Consider the following 21,269-nt stretch of genomic DNA (forward strand, 5'->3'; position numbering starts at 1 on the left):
ACATACAGATAGACACGCGCGCGCACGCGCGCACACACAGACACACACTGTGCGTGTGATGATGCGAGAGGGGGTTGAGCTGTCTTCTTGGGCTTTAAAATAAATCTTAAACAGTTAAAACAGTCAAGAAGATCCAATCAGGTATTTAACATGAAACATTCCACAAATACTTTCGTATATTTAAATACTCAAATGTTGTAAAATTTCGGCAATGTTTTTGTACCTTATCAAAGAAGTTTACATATTTACTACAGTTTATCAGTTTACTAGTTGTGCCACTGCAGTTGTGTGCCACTGCTGACCCTGAACAATATTGTTAATGCATTTACCTAATGTACTAACATATGTTTTAGTGTAATAACATGTGTATAATGTTGTATTGTCTTATTATTAAGCAGTATGGAACACACCCTTTTATGGACCTATGTGCTGATAATAACCAAATCCTTACATAAGCCACATGAATTTTTGATCACAATAACTTTTTAGTGTGGATCCCATGTAAATTCCCACGTGAAACCCATGGGATCACATAGCCTATGCAAAACGTGGTGACATGCTGTCCACATGTGATCTCATGTCAAATTAAAGTGGTTTTCTGTAAAGAAAGGGACTACTCATAGAAACACTTCACTTCACAAATTAAAAAATAAAATTATCAATCTATTAAACGTAATCATCTATCAACATAAACTGCACTTTCAGTTCAAACAGTAAAATTTGCAAGAATTGACGGTACATGGATTCTTCATTCTTTCCACCTACAGTATTCCTCACTTTCATCTTGTCCTCCTGGGGACCAACTGTATAGTCAATTGGGTGGGGGGTCATTAATGTTTGGTACTGGCAGCGTTTTCCACACTGTCTGCCAAGCAGCTTCACCATGAGTCCCACTAGAGGACTGAGAGACGCAGTAAACTGTGCTTGAGCGCTAACAACCCCCTCTGCTCTTTTAGACCAGGACAGGCACACCGGCAGCCTAGCAAAAACATTAAGGATGAAACATGGCACCGCATTAGGATTCCAATTTAAACACCCTTACAGTGTCACATCAAGAGCCAAACCACATAGAAACATGGACTGAAAACATTGGTCTTGGATCTGAGGACCTTGATTTATTGCGCTCGTGTTTATGACCAAACTAATCTGGTAGGAGTTCAGGGGTCTGCAAGATAATGTATTTAACTAAACCAGGTTCACAGGAATGCTCTGAAATACATTTAGCATTTCAGACGTAAATGCTGTGTGAAAGATGACTCTTTAATAAGGTTAAAAGTAAATACACAGTAAATAAAAAGTTAGTGGTGAGTCTTTTTACATGTAATGAGCTTGTAATGCATGTTTTGAGTAAATCTGTCAAAAGAGAATAAGAAAAACAAAAGAAAAATAAGAGCTCTTTCGGATAGCTTTAGATTTTCACAACGTTGGCAGAGATTTTAACTTCTCTCATCACTTCTGTACAGCCAAAGAAAGAATGTAAATGTGTGTGTGTTTAATTTAAGTATACTTTGGGTATAAACTGTACCCAGAAGTTAGCTAGCAAATCTGATGTAAAATCCTCTTGGAGATTTCTGGGGACATCCACATTGGAAAAATAATGAAAAAAGACATTTTAGTTTTTTTTAGGGATATGGTAAATATTTATAATTAGCTAAATTATTTAAACATTTACCCTTAGGGTTTGTCCTGATTTTGATATCTTTGTTGATTTTCATGTGGGTTTATGTAAACCCCTCCTGGTTTCTCTGCTTACATGGAAAGTACAGAGTTCCAGAAATGTAAAAGAGTTGAAGAAATAAAGAAAAACAACAAAAATGAAAGACAGGATTTTGAGACTGCACGAAATCATGGTGTCAGAGGCAGACATTTATTATTAAGCTGAGAATCAGTATTGAAATAGTGCAAATGTGCTTGTATGCTTGATAAATGATATTAAAAAGCCTATTTGTTTTCATAACAGCAATATTGATACTGAAATATAGAAAAACTTTGTACCTGAACACTTTCCCTTTTTCCATGTTTAAGTGCTATAATTGGGTCCTCAGTGCTTCTATCAACCTAGAAAATGTAAAAAAGATCAACCCAGTAACTTAGTTTTGGTAAACCATTCGCTACAAGCATGAAAAAATAGGTTGTTGAAATTTGTCTCTTCTTATGATGTCATAAGGAGCTCTTATTATAATAATACCGCCCCTTAATCTGCACTATCCAATCACATTACTGCCATTTTATGCAGAGAAAAAGAGAGAAAATAATTCACAGCACAATTGAGTTTCAATTGCAACAAACCGCTCATTTGCATTTAAAAGGACACACCCAAAACGGCACATTTTTGCACACACCTACAAATTGGCAATTTTAACATGCTATAATACATTATTTATATGGTATTTTGAGCTAAAAATTCACATATGTGCTCTGGGGACACCAAAGATTTATTTGACATCTTAAAAAGTCTTGTGACATGGCCCCTTTAATATAAGGACAGCTTTCTATATACAGTCACAGTTTGCAAAACAAAAAGCACGAATAACGAATGATGCAAGAAGGAGCTCTAAAAAATATCCAAACATGAACAAAGATTATGTAGTTCTCTCTTTTTCGCAGTGTTTGACTTCAAAAATATCAGCACAAGTGTTTCTTGTTTGCCAAAAAGTCCATTTAAAAAGATGGTACATTGTTGGGAATGGTAGCAGTATACATTTACTAAAGTAAAACAATTGATCTGACACTACAAAGGTTATTGGATTGTACACTGGACGTTTTAAAGTTCAACAACAAAAAAAACTAACATGCATGTTTAATCTTTATATTAGAACATTGTGTTTTCCATGTGGTACAATTTCCAGGGGGAAAAACAATGTGTCAGGCGTCTTAATGCTGTTTGTGTGTGGAAGAGGTCCAGAAAGCTCCAAAACATCTTTGACCAAATCCAGTCAATGTTCAGTTTAAACGAAACAATATTGACTGACGACACTTTTTAGAAGAATGACATGTCTTTAATGAGTTTATAAGCTCAACATGTCTTGCTCCAATAGGCAAGAGATGTAGGATTACAGATTTGAAAAACTCAAGAGTTTGTATTAAAATCCTCTTTCACCCAAAGTTCTTAGAAATGGAGCCCAGTGGAGCCTGTGCATTATGCTTAATATGTCGTGAAAGCACCATTTTTTACAGGACTTCAAAACAAAACCGGCCTAATTCACGCTGATTGTTTTTTCTTAAACCCGGGAATTTAGTGAACTACTTAACTTGCCTTGGTTTATTGAGTGTGTACCATTTAGAGTATAGCTTTCAATATTATTTATTGTCTGTCAAAATGTGGTCTGTCTAAATTCAACAGAAGACCAAGTGGTGACTGAACACACATTTAAAGGAATGAAAATACAATTCTCCGAACCACAAAGAGAAGGATGAAAATCAGGCCATGAAAGCAACACATTTCTGAAATGGCACCCTGAGCACAAAATGCATTTGATAATTCTTTCCCCTTTTAACAGCACATTGTGGTCTTCCTAAGCGAAATATTTGAGGAGTTTTGCTCCAAAAAGTTTAACAATCAAACTGCCAACAAAGTCTCACGGCAAGTCGTGTTATAGTAACAACATTTTTTATTAATTTATTTGTGTTTGCTGACACAAATTACTGCTGTGTTTCGTGTCTCTGGAGACAAATGACTTTTTCGTCCTTCCCAGCACGAATTTCTATCATTGGCTTTTCGTGTCTGTGCCACGACTTTCTTTATCGTGTCATTTTCCACCCAGTCTCACAAGGTTTCATGATATAGTCACGTTATTTTTTTGATTCCTTGTTCGTAATATTATCACGAATTTCCGCGTTTTTTCGTGATCGTGTAACGAATTCCTGTTTTGGTGTGATTATCATGTATTGGTTACTCAACTGCTTTTTCCTATTTTTAAATCATTGTCGCTTCGGTTTAGGGTTAGATTAGGTGCTTGAAATAGAAAGTCAAAATATATATTTGTTTATAATAATTTTGTCGGATTTATTTTTTTTTATGTACTGGCGTTAGGGTTAGAGTTGGGTTTGGGTAGGTATGTAATTTTATGTAAATCTAACCCTAAAACAAAGCGACAATGTTAAGAAAATAGGACAAAACAGCTGAGCAACCAATAGGTGACAATCACACGAAAACATGACGCGGAAATCCGTGATATCACGAAAAAAGAATCAAAAAACAACGCGACTATATAACAAAATCCCGTGAGATATATTTTTTCTCATCATTCTTTCCTACCTCTAAATCATTGTCGCTTGGGGTTAGGCTTAGATTCGGGGTTTGCATTAGGATGTAATTTTATGCATTGGTTTTTTGTCCGACATTAATCTCCAGAGACACGAAAAACAGCGGAAATTCGTGTCAGCAAACACAAATAAAATAATCAAAATTTTTGTTACTATAACACGACTTGCCATGAGACTGAGTTGCAACTGCAGTTGGTTTGTTTTGATTTAAGCCTTAATAACTAACAAAAATACAGAACAGATTTTTGTCAAAACATGTTTATTATTATGTTACTTCGTTTTGTAACCAAACTCATCATTTACATGTTCTGAAAGGCATGGTTTCATATTTTAATAGTAGACAAAATAAGTAATCATACATAGATAGAAAGAAATAATAGAGGAAATGCCTTCCCCATTACAGAAGTGGATGTTACCAATCTATAAGCGAAGCACTTGTTAGGTTTACCAAAATTAAAGGTTGGCATTAGAAGTCAACTATTGTATACAATATCACAGCATATGGGACAAGTTAAAGTTATTTAAGAAACCTCCTTTTCATGACGATCAAGTTGAAATGACGTATTTTGGTTAAATTAAACTTGTATTGTATGTGATCACACTTCACTTCCCATGAGCTCTACTGAAATTAACAGAGTACCAAACCTTAAACAAGTACAGCCATGCTTTCAATGAGACTCAAATTAAGATGAAGAAACTGTAAATCTACAGGGACTGACGTTCAGTGTGTTTGTGTGATTGTGTGTCTGTTTGGTTTAGGCTTCAGAACTTCTCGAGCACTTGTAGAGTGGATTGGAGAAAGAGAGATTGGCGTCCTTTGAGATTGAGATCTAAACAGCACACACAAGCAAAGACAGGTGCAGATGAACGCATGAGGTGCACTTAATATACTGTACAGTCTATTTACTCTGTAAGACATACTGGAAAACTTGGGTGGCGAAAGAACACATGTTATCATTATAGCGAGACATGGAGATTATTTTCATTTATGACTTGTCAGTGTTGGCTGCATTTGGTTTTTTGTTACATTACATTCATGCATGTTTCAAAAAGGCCTTTCATTCCTCTACCACCAATACAGCAAAGAACTATAAATGAGCACTCAGATTGCATTATCCACCACCCAGTTAGTCATTCAGGAGTATAAAAGTGTGTCTGGAATGGAACTGAATGGATTATGTTGATTTTTCATACCTTTGATTCGTCTCTCCATGGGTAAACACTGATGTTTAGCCGATGATGACCAGGCCTTCTGGGTTTAATGGCAAGAGAGGGCAGCTATAACAAGAATTAATTAATTTACCCAAAATAATACAAATATGTTTCAGTGCCTGTCCAAAGCACACACACTTATTACATTAAACTGTGTAATAACTGACTAGAATGAGAAATACAAACAACCGTGAAATGTTTTGGTTTTTACTGTCTCCCATGCTGCACTTTACTTTTGAAAAAAATTATTCACAGTATTGTGTAACAGCGAAATTTGGGTTTCAACTATTGAAAAATGCCTGTTTTCTTAAGAATAACTGTATATTACTTGCACAATAAAGTAAGTTTAGCATGTGACAGACACAAAAACAGGCATACAGGTCAATATTTTCCATCAGCTGTGTGACAGACCGGCTCTATCACACCTGCAAAGAGATATAAATGACTGAATAACACTGTTCATTCCTAAAAGAAAAAAGGCTGTAAGCGGAAAAGAGAAATGAAGATGGGGCACAAAGATAGTCTGGGATGTTAGAGAGATAAATGTAACACATAAAGCCCTTTAGGAGAAAGTCTTTATTAGCAATTTAAACATATCATTGCATAATATGAATCTTCACTGCATACAAGCCTTTGAAAAAAGAAACTTTAAAACGTATATTAAAATATACGACTGACCTTTCTTTGCACGTCACAAGCAGAGCAATCCAACACTTCATTGTCGATAAGCCTGGAGTCTCTGTTCAGTCAGGAAGAATGTAGTGAACAAGCACATAAATCAGAGCAATAGTAATTATTCATGGTGAAGAAGTAATATCGACATATTTAGACACATTCTGAAAACAGAAAGTAAAGACATCTTGTTAAGACATCATAAAGAAAAGACTTACTTAAGTGAACGTCGTCTTCGAAATAAACAAAATAAAATGACTCCAGTGGCAAAGACCAAGAAGATCAGCACAATGCTCAAACCAATACTGAAAGCTGAGTATAAATAAACACACATGTTAAATAGCTAAGCATACATTTATAAAGATCAGAGCAGAAACAGGCAAAAATACCACATGGGTGATTCTTGCAAAATTAGACTTATGAGGTTTCATGAAACATTTTGATAAAAAAGTAAATTCCAAGTAAGATTATCAAAATAAGAAGCATACAGTTACAAAAAACTCTTCATGTACTATTTTGCACATGATTTCAAATGACATCATACAAACCAATTTTGTTGTTTTTTCCACATTTAAGGGGAAAATTTTCATTACCGCAATGTGTCCATGACTGGATTTGGGGTTTTTGACATGGAAATATTTATAATTAAAAAATCTAAAAAATAAAAAGCTTCAGTGCAGTGCAAACATTTACAGTAGTACATGTGGTATTTGGTGATCATTGGTAAATGTAGAGACAATAACAAGGAATATAAATGTGTCCAAGAAAATTTTTCTCATCCTCCGCAACAATTTTCAATCATTGTTTAAGCCCTCAATGAACTAACATTTTCAAAAATAAAATGTTAGAAATGACATAATTGACTGTGACACTCAAGATGGCTACCAGGTAAGCAGGTCTTATTTTTTCTTTTCAGATAAAAGTTGACATTTTGTTTGTCATAGTACCTAGACAACTTTTTAGTTCTCATTACCGAAACACGAGTTTGTAAATGCATATATTTAATTTAATATCATTTTGCGGTAATGATAATTTTTGATAATGACAATCTAAAAAATTTAAATAATTCTATATGAATTATTTTTTAAATCCTCTAAAAATAATGGCTATAGTAAGTTCAGACCTTAATCTTATATATGCAAAAAAAAAAGATTTGGCATCAAGTGCTTTTTAAAAAAATCTGATGCTGGACACCTTTTAAGTCTGGATTTTGTAAGAATCACCCACATACACACCTGTTCCCTCACTTACCTAGTTTACTATCTGGTATAACGTGTGTTGTAGGAGTTATTGGTTTTTGCCTTACATTGCAACGATTACCAGCCCACAGTGATGAACAACTAGAAACAAAAAGCAGAATTATTATTCAAAAGGAATTCTGGTTATCCAAAGCCCAAAAGGAATAAATAACTGGGTGAAAATACGCTTGGAGGCATCCACATGTGCCTATAATCTGCAATAGCCTTCCCTAAGCTCCTGTAATGAAGAAAAGACACGCACTATCCCTCTCTTTCTCTTGCATTCGCCTTCTTTAATCCATTACGCATCTTTCACATAAAGAATGCCTTTAAGCTATGCTAAAAATCAGTTGCATGCCAGCACACACATATACAAACACTTAAGAGACTTCTCGTAATTCTCATAATTTATAAGTGATGACATCCATCATTTCAGGAGAAACCGTCTGGGGAGGAGGTGATAGAAAAGTTTGTGTTTTCTGGCCTAGGCAGGGCTGTAATTACAGATGACATGCTTTGGCAGTCAGCTGAAAAGCACAAGTTTAAACTCAAGGCCATGCCACTGATGCTCTTTGTGTAACATTCTCACATTTTAATGTGATATTTCACTGGTACTGTAAAAGATAATATGATTCATTCAAAGGCAAGATCTTCAGTAGGATCTTGTCCCTTAAATGGTTGGGGATTTTTCCACCGTAAGAGAAAGAAGAGATGTAGGTCTTTTGAAATCAATAAGATTGAAACCCAGTGAAAATAACAGTATCTTTGTCCTCTAGGACAATAAAACTTGTAACTCATAACTTGATTTCAGTTTAAAATTGAGCATGATTGTGAGCTTTTATACATTATAATATTGTGCTGGATTATAACACAACAATAACAGCATGGGGACTTTACATAAGTTTTATATACTTACATTTTCTCATTTTAAGTAAAAAAGCATATAAGGTAAAAGAACCCATACAGCAAAAAACATATATATTTTAAAATATATTTTATATCTATTTCAAAATAGACAAAAATGGCCAAAAAATATATTTGCTGAAATATATTTTGTAATATGTTTACAAAAATATATTTTTCACAGATTGTTTTTGGCCATTTTTTATATATTTTGAAATATATTAAAAATATTTTTAAAGCCTTAAAAAATATATTTAGCACACTAATATATTCATGCGCATTGGAAGAAAAACTTTGTTACAAACCTGTAAACATTTAATATATTAAATATATTTTCAACTTCAAAAATATATTTTATAAAATAAACTTGTATTTAGCATATATTTAAAATATATTTAGTCAAACAAAAAATGTTTGTCTTATGGAATGTAATATATTTGCTTGCCCTTGAAATACATTTTGAAATATATGTTGATATACTGTATGAAGGTTAAAACTAAATATATTTCCAAATTTAAAATATATTCAATTGAGCATAACATTCTACAATTCTAAATGTATTTAGCATATATTTAAAATATTTTTTGGCCAGAGAAATTTATTTTTTTGCCTTGGTAACATCAAAAATATTTAAATATTTTTAACTTAATTTTCTTTAAATTTGTTTACTTCCTTTTAAAGTTGATTCATCTTTTATTTTTACAGTGTATTTTGCATTCCAGACATCAAAATGATTTACCATGTCCACAAACCAAATTTTATTTGTACATTAAATTGTTATTTTTTACTTTACTTTGATCATCTACATTAGGAAAAGCACTATGCATAAATACAATTGAACTAAACTGAATGAATGCACTTTTGAGAAACTTACAAGCATATTGGCCCATTCTCCGTTACTACACATATTCCTCCATTGAGACAGTACCCAAAGGGACACTCTGGAGGAAAAACACATCATTCAATTACATAATAATGATGTATAATAAAATAATCATTATAATGAACGATCACATCCTATAAGGATCTCACTTCCCACGATTCATTTCCCCAGATTCAGTCGTAGCACTATTGTGGTTAAGGTTCTGGGATGGCAGCCAAAGGTTCCAACCCATTTAGCGATAACCCATAACAAGTAAGTTGCAGTGTGTCCGCATGAATAATGTAACCTTGACCAAGACACTTAACCCCTGTGGTGCTTTAGGGGCACAGTTCCCATTACAACCGTTATTGTAGTATCCTAAAAAATTTGCCTACTACATGAGAAGCAATATATTACTTTAATGCAATGTATTTTATGCTGATCATAAATTTTGGGGTACTAAAAGGCACTCATTAAAGAAATTACTGTTAGTCAGATTAGGTTAAAGATTTGATCTATATCTACTTCTGATATGTCTGGATGTCTTTTACAATTTCCTTCCCCAAAACATGCAGATGTTAAACAGAAAACTTATATAACAGAAAATGTAATTTAAACATAATTCCTACAAAACAAGTAACATAAGGGCAGTTTCCCGGAGAGGGATTAGACTAGTCCTAGACTAAAATAAATTTAAGTGCTGTCCAAACTGAAAACAACTTGCACTGACATATCTTTGTTAAAACTAGTTATATAATTAAACTAAGGCCTAGTCCTGGCTTAAGCTAATCTCTGTCACCCCTTAGTTAGTTTTACCGAAAACTTGTTTTGTTGTGACATTTTTGCTTATAACACTACAGTTACTGTAAGTCCAATTGGCAGTTATTAAAAAAGCAATGAAGAGGTAACAGTTCATGGTACTTTGAGAACATGGAGTGTTTCTTAAAAAATTTGTCCAACTGAGTCAAGAAGATGAGGTAATATTGCTAAACAAGATAAAACTGAGGAAAACAGTAAAATGTGGTCTTGTGCTGTTTGATATACAACTATGCATAACCATCTGAAGAATTCCACCCTGACATAGTCCCTCATCATTTAAATTTGCAACGTCTCAGATCAAATTTTATGGGGTGATTTCACGGACAGGGCTGAAGATAGTCCCAGACTAAAATGCATGTTTAAACTTCCTTAATTTAAAAAATATTGCACTGACATACCTTAACATATATCAGTGCCATTGTTGTGTCTCAAGATGCACACCAGTCTTGTTTTTTGTAAGGCATTTTTTGTAAAAACGACTTAAATGTCCTAATATAACTAATGCCAAGTCCTGGATTAATGTAAACCCTGTCCAGGAAACTGCTCCTATCTGCCAAAAGGCTTTGCAAACTGGCTGTTATTTAAGGATGAACCAGTGGAAAAATTATATTGAACTTGACAGTTTTAAAGGCACAGCAGCAAAATTATCATAAAAATAGTTTATTTGTGCATGACAGTACAAAAAATGTATAATACAAAACCTTAGCTTAAAAATCAAATAAAAAAAACATGTTTAATATGACCTCTTTTAATAATTAAGTGAATGAACATGTGAGTCTTACCATAACAGCTGGACTCATCAGAGTTAAAAGATGAGCAGTCTACAATACCATCACATCGTCTCTGATATGGTATACAGTTGCCTGTCACCTCACACACTAATTCCCCATCAGCACATTCCCTAATGGCTATAGGAAAAGAAAGACGGAGAGAGATAAAAGATAAACGTGTTAAAGATAAATGTACAGTGCCCTCCGTAAATATTGGAATAGTAAAGACAAAATTGCTCTGTTTGATGTGGGGACAAGAAATTTATAAGATGAATACGAGTCAAAGGTCCAGAATGTTACATTTTATTAAAGTCCCACTGTGGGGAAAATCAGGTTTTTATTGTTGTATATGTCTGTGTGGTGTTTTTAATATATTTGAAGACAAGTCATGGGCAAATTCATCATTTAACACCATTGCTGAGTATTTTCTCCATAAAATAAGGGCCAGTCTCATCAATCGCCTTGGTCACATTAACATGTTGAACGCGTGATCAGTAGTTTGAGTCGTAGATATTATGTTTGGATGCCTCATAGCACTGAAACAATCACAGCACTGCTGCTTCAGGTCCTGTTAACATCAGCGCTTAAAAATTAGTGCTACAAATGTGCAGTTCACGTATGCAATGTGTAAAAATCAAACTTAGCAATTATGTGTCTGAAACTGCCGAATGTAGCATCTATTTAGATAACATCTTTATTGTCACTGCACATGTACAATGAAATTCTGGTGGAGCAACCTCTAGATGCCTTCATAATAAATACAAATGTACAAATCTAATATTTACATATATATCTATGGTCCGAGGTGGTGCGAAAGAGTGGAGGCGGGACTAATTTCCATATTCTTTGATCTGCTTACTAAATGTGGAAGCATGAAGCATTACAAAGAACAACAACCTTTCATCCTAACTTCATGTGTGTTGTCAACAAATGCAAGACTCAGACTGCAGAAGTAATGGATGAAATTGATACACTGTGAAGTCTCAGTGACTCCTCTGTGTCCCCGAGCTACAAGTGGTGTCGTGACTAGCAGGCCGCGAGTGAATAACACGCTTGAAAATAGCGACTCGCTCAAGACAGTTCGGGGGAGTTGCTTCTTGTTGGCATCCACTCTACCGTATCGCTTGCGGGATATGAAGGTCATGGAGGCCATCGCCACCCTTGAGGAATTCTCATTCTGTTCCATCTTTTGTGTTTTGGTCGGTTTGTTTGAACTCTTTACGAAAAACTGCACTTTTAAATGTGTTTCTTGACTCCCACGCAAATAGAGCAGTTTTGCCATTATTGTCCCTATACTTATGGAGGGCACTGTTTACATGTATATGTGCAGTATAAGTACTGTTATATTACTGCCTTAAAAGAATAGTCTACTCATTTTCAATATTAAAATATGTTATTACCTTAACTAAGAATTGTTGATGCATCCCTCTGTCATCTGTGTGCGTGCGCGTGGGCGCTGGGGCGCGCTGCGACGCTTCGATGGCGTTTGGCTTGGCCCCATTCATTCAATGGTACCATTTAGAGATAAAGTTAGAAGTGACCAAACACATCAACGTTTTTCCTATTTAAGATAGTGCTATTACGCCATAAAATATAGTTCCTCTTTTAAATCCGCTTAGAAAAGCGTTACGTTTTATTTTGTACCACCAAACTTGCTCGTATAACTACTCGTCTTAAATAGGAAAAACGTTGATGTGTTTGGTCACTTCTAACTTTATCTCTAAATGGTACCATTGAATGAATGGGGCTAAGCTAAATGCTATCGAAGCGTCACAGCGCGCTCCAGCGCTTACGTGCACGCACACAGATTATAGAGGGATGTATCAACAATTCTTAGTTAAGGTAATAACATATTTTAATATTGAAAATGAGTAGACAATTCCTTTAATTCTACGTGGCATTGATTCAACAAAGTGCATTAATTCAACATTCTTTAGAATTATACTAACAATCATATTGTTAGTATAGCATCTTGCAGTTGATGGAGATTTGTGGGATGCACATCCAGGGCACGAAGCTCCTGTTCCACCACATCCCAAAGATGCTCTATTGGGTTAAGATTTGGTGACTGTGGGGGCCATTTTAGTACAGTGAACTTATTGTCATGTTCAAGAAACCAATTTGAAATGATTCGAGCTTTGTGACATGGTGCATTATCCTGCTGGAGGTAGCCATCAGAAGATGGGTACATGGTGGTCATAAAGGAATGGACATGGTCAGAAACAATGCTCAGGTAAGCTGTGGCATTTAAACAATGCCCAATTGGCACTAAGGGGCATAAAGTGTGCCAAGAAAACATCCCCCACACCATTACACCATTGCATTAATGATAAATTGAACAGATGTTCCTAATAATTCTTCAGGTGAGTGTAGAGGTTGCTCCACCAGAATTTCATTAAGAAAGAATGAAAGAATATTCTCAATCAATTATAGATGCATAATTCATGCATACAGTATGTACATATGCATGAGCTATATTTAAAAATGTACACATGTGCACGCTTAGGTCTTACGGCATCCATGCTCATCTTCTCCATTGGGGCAGTCTGAAACCGCATCGCAACGAAGCAGTGCTGGAATACAGGTGTTGTTCCTACAGCTGAATTCCCCCGTCTCACACTCTGCTTGTGGAGGCACAGTTCCAGGATCCACACTTGAACACATGTCCTCATCCGAGCGGTCAAAACAGTCCACCTCCCCGTCACAATGCCAGCTCAGTGGTATACATTCAAACATATACAAACACTGGAACTGTTCCATGTGGCATGTTATTGGGATGGGGGTCACTGGAGCTGAAAACAAACAGAAACAAACTGTTAAGATTTCAAGCTGGGTACGGGAAGACGTGTAAGGGGAACGAGAAAAGAACCCAGTTAAGTACCTCCTATGAGACATTCTCTAGTAAATGAGAGATCATCTACAGCAATAACTGTCCACTGGTTTGCTCCAGCTTCGGCCTCAATGCTGACTTTAAACGGTGATACGTTGGATAGGATCACATTAGCATAATTCCAGGTGTCTCCATGGTTGTCACAGGTTGCCCATATTAACAGGTGTCTTCCATTGTGCCCCACCGTATACACCTGAAATATAGTACCCAGAATTCATATGCAACTTTTATATTCGTGTCATTGAGCTCATAACTCTGGAAAACTCATGATTTTTTTTCATTACATATTTTATAAATCATAACAAAGACGGTTCTTAGACTGGCAGAAATACTTATTACATAACATATGGCATGTATTTTATGGCTGCTGCATGTGTAAAGGGGTAAATACATCACCTTTTGTGAAATATGTTTTTTTATTTGCAACACGAATCTCACCTTCAGCGTACCCATATGATGTGAGCCGTACATGTGGTACCAGAAGCGCAGATGACAAATACCAACACTAGCAGGAAATTCCTGCTTGGTTATTAACCTGGCAAGATCTCCCTCTCTCTGGGCGCTGGAGTTCACATACAAGTAACCCCCTCTTCCATCTTAATGAGTAAACAAACACAAAATATTAAATCAAAAATTGCTTTTAAAAATAGCTAAAATCTAATTAAAATGCATTTAGAATAATTGGTTTCATTTTATTCTTCATATTAGCAAATGCCATAGATTAAGATAGAGGTTTGTTAGAACGATCTTGTCCAAAGCGACTCGATACTAAGAAAAAACTGCAATTTCCTTGACTCTGTGCCTGCCATAAAAAATCCATATTAAGTTCATTAGACTAAATCAATCAAATATGAGAGAGCAAAACCACAATTAAAATAATCTACAATAGACTCTTTCATTGTTTGACACTGATCTCTCAGTGTAGGTAAAAATATATAATGGCCATGAATAACTCAATGGTACTCTATCCAAAAAAATCTGATCACGGGATGTAATTGGAAATTGCTCCAAGCGCTTGGATTTTAAATTATGCAATGATTAATGAGTCAGACGAAATTTCATAACATCTTATAGGAAACATCTACAAAATGCAGTAGAAATAGAATAATTTGGACAGAAAGCAGTATATCTTGATTAGTCTGATATACAGTATATGGCATGTTCAAACCCTGGTAAATGTATCATATCGCTTTTCAGGACGTACTACGAGATGGATTTTAAAGTCGCTTCACAGCCAATAGAGTCTGTGTGATGTATGAGGACTGTTGAATCAGTAAGACATTTATTTCAACACACACTAAACTTTATATGTAGCCATTAGGTACTGCAACTATTCTGGATTCAGTTTTTTTCCCAAGTCACATCTTTCTCAACTCCCACCTGCTCAAAGCTTAAAATAACAAAAAGCTACAAGACAGCATCTGTAGGCTATACTTTCTGTTTAGCAACAATATATATTATGCATTTAATATTTGTATTGTGTTGTATGGTAATGGTGTGTATATTTAATTCTGAAAATGATAAATACACTCTAAAAAATTTGCTGTAATTTTGCAGCTGGTTGCCAGTAACTTACTGTAGAAGATAAAGTCAAAAAATGTTTCATGTTCATTTAACTTTGAACAAAATGTTGCCAGTAAATAACATAAATGTAAAATCTACAGTAAGTTACTGGCAGCTAGTTGCCAGTAATACCCATTAATACTGTAATTTCTACAGCGTTTTTTTACAGTGTATAAAGGGAATTTTAAAGTATTACTAACTAGGGCTGTTGTCAGCTGATGGTCCTGTCCCATTAAACATTCTGCCATAGCCTATATCCCAGTCAAAGTCATCAGTAAGATCCTGAGACAGCTGACATGTTTCCTCCCAAAGACCTTCAGGCATATCAAAACTACATCCTCCTGGAACGACCACTGTTGGAGCCAATGAGAAGATGAAATGTTAGCTCCTCAAAATACAAAACTACAAAGTGAATCTTAATATGTTTCCTCATGTCAAAATGTGACACAATAGCAATCAACAAAACAATGCTGGCTGGATTCTGATGTATATACAGATGTTCTTACAACAGTCCATCTCATCCGACTCATCTGAACAGTCTGCTTTACCATCACACACCAAATGATACTCAATACAGTCTCCATTATTACACACAAAATCTGTGATAGCAGGACATGAGCCAGGAAGTACAGCTTCTGAAAAACATGGGAAAAATCTGTTTAATCTTTACTGTATATTGGTTTCAAATCTAATCTTATGGTCACTCACACATGGTAGATCGCAAAATGGGTATTATTCGATAAATACATTTTAAGTAGAGAAGCCTTGTCACCTAATTTCTCATAGAAACCCAAGGGTGAGCTCTCTTGACCCAGACCAGTAAGTAACATTAATAACACTCTAGCAATCATACTGTATAATTTGCAACATTTTAACAATCAGAACACCTTAGCAACCACACCAATGCCCTGGCAACCACTCTTATTAATTTTGCATTGTGATTGGGACTTTTGTACATGCAAAATCTGTGTGAAAATGCAATTTAGATATGAAAGTATATATTTAGGAAACAAACATTTTAATGAATTCAGTGTATATATTGAATACCTTGACCTCCATACAGTACATATGACTGCCACCCATGCATAATCACTGTTGAACACACACTGCTGAACCCCCCACCCGCCAAAAAAGTAATCTAATATTTTTTGTAAGAATTTTTTTTTATAAACTATTATAAAAAGATAAGGATATTTTTCATACAAATTTGCATCGATTACCTAAAGAAGGCCTTTATACCCCATGTAGCCTTGTGGATTAGTTCTGTGAAGGAAAGATGCACTTTTTTGGGGTTGAAAGTCATGGACACTGCTTTCTACGGTTTAAAAAATCTTGGAAGAGCGGGGACGGTTTCTAAAATATCTTAAATTGTGTAATGATGTACATATGTATCTCAGATGGCTTGAGGGTGAGTTAATCATGGGGTAATTTTCATTTTTTCTGAACTATCCCTTTAATTCTGCACAAATATCTTGAAATAAAAAAACTTTTCACTATTGCATTTTTCCAAACATTTTGAAAGAGCCAAAGAGAGTTTAAACCATTGATACAAGTTACAGTCACAGTAATAGAAAAATAGTAGTGAGTGAGATGTGCTATTACTTATGCATCTTGCATACATTTAAAAGCTTAAAATCAAAAAAGCACATTTAGGAAACATTTAAAGGCTCAGAGGAATCAGCACTAGAAAATAGACAGTAAGACAGCCAAGCAAACTGGTGTTTAAACTTTAATATTAAATTATAGCCTGATAAAAGCAATGGCAAATTATAAAATGAAAAATATATTTGCCTAAACATTTTTTGCTTCATGCCTCTGCAGACATAATTTCAGAATTATGCATTGGTTTTTAATGTTAAACTAAACATGTAGTCTAAACACAGATTGAGTTTGACATCTCTGTTTTGAAAACTAGAACCCCAACCCCTAAGGGTAATTGCTGTGATTATAAAGTGCCAGTATGTAAATGAAATCTGACATTTTCCATGTTAATCCTGAAAATTAAAAGGGGGACTTATTGCGTAATTTAGTGTTCCTCCCTGATGTCTTGTCAGAATTAGCAAATCAATTCTCATCCAATTAAGAGGTGATGTTGCCTTTCATGAGGCACTGTTGAGGACAAGCCTCAGGGTCCTGCTGGTCATGCTTATGCATGAACGTTAAGTAAAAGAGACTCGTGGGAAATAAATGTGGAGATGAGAACTTCTTTTCTCCTGGGCAACTATAAATCTCTTGCATGCACTTCTTGTTTACTATGGGCCTGACTCTGAAACACATTATTATGCTTACACATGCTTACGCTATCTCAGAATGTCAGATGTGTAATCTCTTTAGATTAACTTTTAAGATCCACAAAGGCTCAAAGGTATTGTTACTACATGTACAGTATTACTACATAGACACACCCATTCTGCAATAATAAAAATGGGGGAGCACAATAATTAAGAATTTAGTTAAGAATAAATAAATAAACAACCAATAAAATAAAATAAACAATGTCATCTTGTTCAAATTTCTTGCATAATAAATGTGTTGTGATGACCCTTATTTTGTTTTGTAACAAACTGTTATTGAAAATCAGAAAGAAAACTGATTTATATTGATATAAAAGACTCACGTGGTGCGCAGTCATTGAATTCCAGGTCGTCGAGAGCCGGTCCGCCACTTACATCTCGTGAACGAACCGCTTCAAATATCAGAATAAAGTTCCTTAGTTTTTTCAGCGGCACCTCCGCTCTTATCCAACCTTCATACATCTCCTGCTGTGTCCAGATCTGCTTCAGCTCATTTTCTGTCTGTCCGTCACACATGAAGAAAAGATAAAATACAGTTAGAAGTTACAGCAAAGTCGCAGCCAAATTGACAATTCAGGCTGCTGCTTTGTGATTAAATCAGAACAGCAACATACTGTATAAGGTTAGGGTTAATATGAGGTTAAAGGTGCAGTGTGTACATTTTAGTGTCATCTAGTGGTGAGGTTGTGAATTGCAACCAACGGCGTAGTCCACTGCTCACCCCTGGTTTTGAAACGCATAGAAAAGCTACGGTAGCCACCACCGGAAAAACACGTCATCGTCGGACATAACTTAGTAAAAAGGTTTGTCCGTTAAGGGCTTCTGTTGAAATATGGCGGCACAAAATAGTGACTTCCATGTAAGGGGACCCTCAGTGTATGTAAATAAAAACTCATTTTAAGGTAATAAAAACATAAAAGTTCATTATAAAAAGGTCTTCATACACCCCTGATAATATAGTTTTGTATATTATTTTGCATTTCTGTCAAGAGATCCTTCTAAAAATTACACACTGCATCTTTAAAGTAAAGCATCACACACATACAATATGCTCTGCACACAACTGATTTTAACATGCTAATAGACCTAATAATTGTAAAGTGATGCTTTTGTCACACTTGTGGCAAAAGGGTTCAGTGACAAATTTGCTTGGTTGGATAAAATAAACACAGCAATTTGGGTATGTTTAATTTTTTGTGCAAAAGCATATCTTTCAATCATCTGTTGTAAACGATGGTGATGGTAAACACCCTAAATAGTCAATGTGATCGAACATTACATAACATTAATCAAAATATTATAAAAATAATGAGAAGAAGTAATAAGCAATGAAATCGTTATTTTAATGTGACCCTGTCTGTGAAATCCAGAAATGTAGAAAACAGTCAATCACAAAACAGTAAATGACTTTAGCTGGGTTTTCACGAACAAGGTCACATATCTCTTAGGAAACACTTCAAATATGAAAGGAACAGATAAAGTTTAATAATAAGTTCTGTGAGCCATAGATTTAACAAAACTGACAAGCTTCAAAATTAAAGCCTATTTAAATGCATAAATCAAAGATGCTATCCATATAAAATTAAAATGTACAATATAAATTCAAATGACAAAGACCTTTCTCTCACCTTGTGTTTAAACTTTGTGAACAAGTTTGTTCTGTTATTAAGGCGCTGTGAGATTTCGGTTGTTTGGCTAACCTCAACAATTTTGCTTACATCCCACTTTCTCTCTCTCCAAAACCCTCCAAAGACACATCATCAAACCTCGACACGCATAATAATTCAGAGAGCGTTTCTGACTGACTACTGCTCCCCTGACACTTTCTGCTGTTTGCAGAGCTTAGGGCACAGTGCAGACGGGTGTGATTTCTGTCAGGTTAGTGTATTAACTTGAGGGCTGTGAGCAATTTTATTAGTTCCTTATTTCATTTTAGATGTTTATATCAATGGTGTTTAATTTCTCAGTGAGAGGTATATGTGACTCAAAAAGATCTCAGAGGAAGATGAGAATTGCTGTTTTTCCCATTTCCATTTTTGCTCCACTATGTAAGTGTTTAGTCATTTACCTTAATGAAGAGCTGGATGACTCCTCTGGCCTTTTCAGAAATATAGTACCAGAAGACAAGTTTACATCTGGCACTAGATTCCTTCCACACTGAACTTCGCATGTGAGCTTTATCGCCATTTAATCCAGCTGGAGTGGCTGACATGTATGCAAAGTGACCTATAATATGAATGACAGAGAAAGAGTCAATTGCTTAAAATTTTCCTGATTTGTAAGTCACTGAAAAATTTAATGCTTTGTAAAAAAAAAAAGATGATGATGAGCAAACCATTCTAGAAACAGATGAGTGGAAACAGGATGAATAAAAGTTACTGGACGTGCTGCAATTAACATTTTGAACACTGATGTGTTTGAATTCTTAAATTGTACTGAAACATACTGTAATTCGGCAATTGTGCCTATATTATTTCATATAAATGTGCAAATGTGTTGTTGTGGCAATCTGGTTAGGTATGTTATTACTGTATAAACAGTTACATGACTGAACACAAAGGAGTTTTACCGCTGCCGTTTTTAAACGTGTGGTCATGAGGAGGTCTGATCTTGTGAACAGAACCAACTCCAAGAGTCCAACTAAAGGTGTCCGCCAGGCTGCTTTTCCAACCACAGAGCCCGTTTTCAAATGAGCAGGATGTCCCACAATCCATTTCGTCAGTTCCATCTCCACAGTTGTCGGTAAAGTCACATGTCTGCTCGGATCTGTAGCAGTTTCCATTGTTACACTGCAAAGAACCTGGTGGACATGAGCCTGTGAATACACAAACGTACTTCAAAGTATAAATATCCTGTTATTTGAAATTACACATTAAATTAAGTACAATGTTGTTACTATTGTTCTACTATTGATGTTATACACTACTACCTGACAAAAGTCTTGTCGCTTATCTATTTTGTAGAACTGCAAATACTAAAAATATTTCAGCAAATTAAGTAGTGGTGCTGTGAGATCCAAATTTAATATCTTGTATGACTTCCATGAGCTTGAAGGACTGCATCTATGCAGTTTGACAGGGATTCATACAATGTATTGATGAAATCATCAGGAATAGCAAAGAAAGCAGTCTTGCATGCCTCCCAGAGTTCATCAATATTCTTTGGTTTCATCTTCCATGCTTCCTTGGATTTTCGAGCCGACAAACGGTCCTCTCGAGCAGTTGTCTTCCGGGGTCTGCCTGACCTGGGCTTGTCAAAAACGTCTCCAGTCTCTTCAAATCTTTTTTTTATCCTCTGTAGTTGACTCTGAGACACATTAAAGGTCAGCAGTTGATCTGGTCTTCAGCCTCTTGATAATCAAAACTTTAGTCTCAGGGTGAATCTTAGGCATGTTTGCAGAGGTGTAGTTGATGTGAAGGTCTAGTGTACTTGGGTTCTTTTTATACACAGCTGAGACCTAATTGATCCATTATTAGTCACAGATGAACCTTATATATATGACAAGGCGACAAGACTTATGTCTTTGCAAAAATGGACAAAAAATTTACTCAATGGGCTTTACCAAGCTGTGAATATTAGAATACTTTTTGACAGTTTCGTTTTGCACTGAAACTTTATTACAAAAGCTGTTGGGATTAAAATGAGCCATTTCTTGAAAACAAATCTTGATTAGAAATATATTTTAGCGGCACTTTAGGTCAATTTGTACACAAGCGACAAGACTTTTGTCAGGCAGTGTAGATCCTTTTTGAAGTTCTAAACTGAAGAAAAAAACCCACA

General features: G+C 35.3%; 1 protein-coding gene across 3 annotated transcripts in view; it reads right to left on the bottom strand.

Annotated features, from left to right (window-relative positions):
- Positions 1-4,497: 4,497 nt before the first annotated feature.
- Positions 4,498-21,269, bottom strand: part of malrd1 (MAM and LDL receptor class A domain containing 1) — a 41,383-nt gene continuing 24,611 nt past the window's right edge. For all 3 annotated transcript variants that reach the window (XM_055207560.2, XM_055207549.2, XM_073859154.1), the window contains 15 exons: positions 20,059-20,304; positions 19,558-19,715; positions 17,813-17,990; positions 15,702-15,830; positions 15,396-15,548; positions 14,071-14,228; positions 13,624-13,825; positions 13,256-13,534; positions 10,755-10,880; positions 9,166-9,232; positions 7,402-7,490; positions 6,369-6,462; positions 6,157-6,217; positions 5,461-5,544; positions 4,498-5,096 (listed from right to left, as the gene is read on the bottom strand). In XM_055207560.2, the coding sequence (XP_055063535.2) occupies positions 5,022-5,096; positions 5,461-5,544; positions 6,157-6,217; positions 6,369-6,462; positions 7,402-7,490; positions 9,166-9,232; positions 10,755-10,880; positions 13,256-13,534; positions 13,624-13,825; positions 14,071-14,228; positions 15,396-15,548; positions 15,702-15,830; positions 17,813-17,990; positions 19,558-19,715; positions 20,059-20,304 (2,099 nt within the window). In that variant the 3' untranslated portion in view covers positions 4,498-5,021. The remainder of the gene's footprint in view (positions 5,097-5,460; positions 5,545-6,156; positions 6,218-6,368; positions 6,463-7,401; positions 7,491-9,165; positions 9,233-10,754; positions 10,881-13,255; positions 13,535-13,623; positions 13,826-14,070; positions 14,229-15,395; positions 15,549-15,701; positions 15,831-17,812; positions 17,991-19,557; positions 19,716-20,058; positions 20,305-21,269) is intronic.

Source organism: Misgurnus anguillicaudatus, chromosome 21, assembly GCF_027580225.2.
Source record: "Misgurnus anguillicaudatus chromosome 21, ASM2758022v2, whole genome shotgun sequence".
Classification (NCBI taxonomy): Eukaryota; Metazoa; Chordata; class Actinopteri; order Cypriniformes; family Cobitidae; genus Misgurnus; species Misgurnus anguillicaudatus.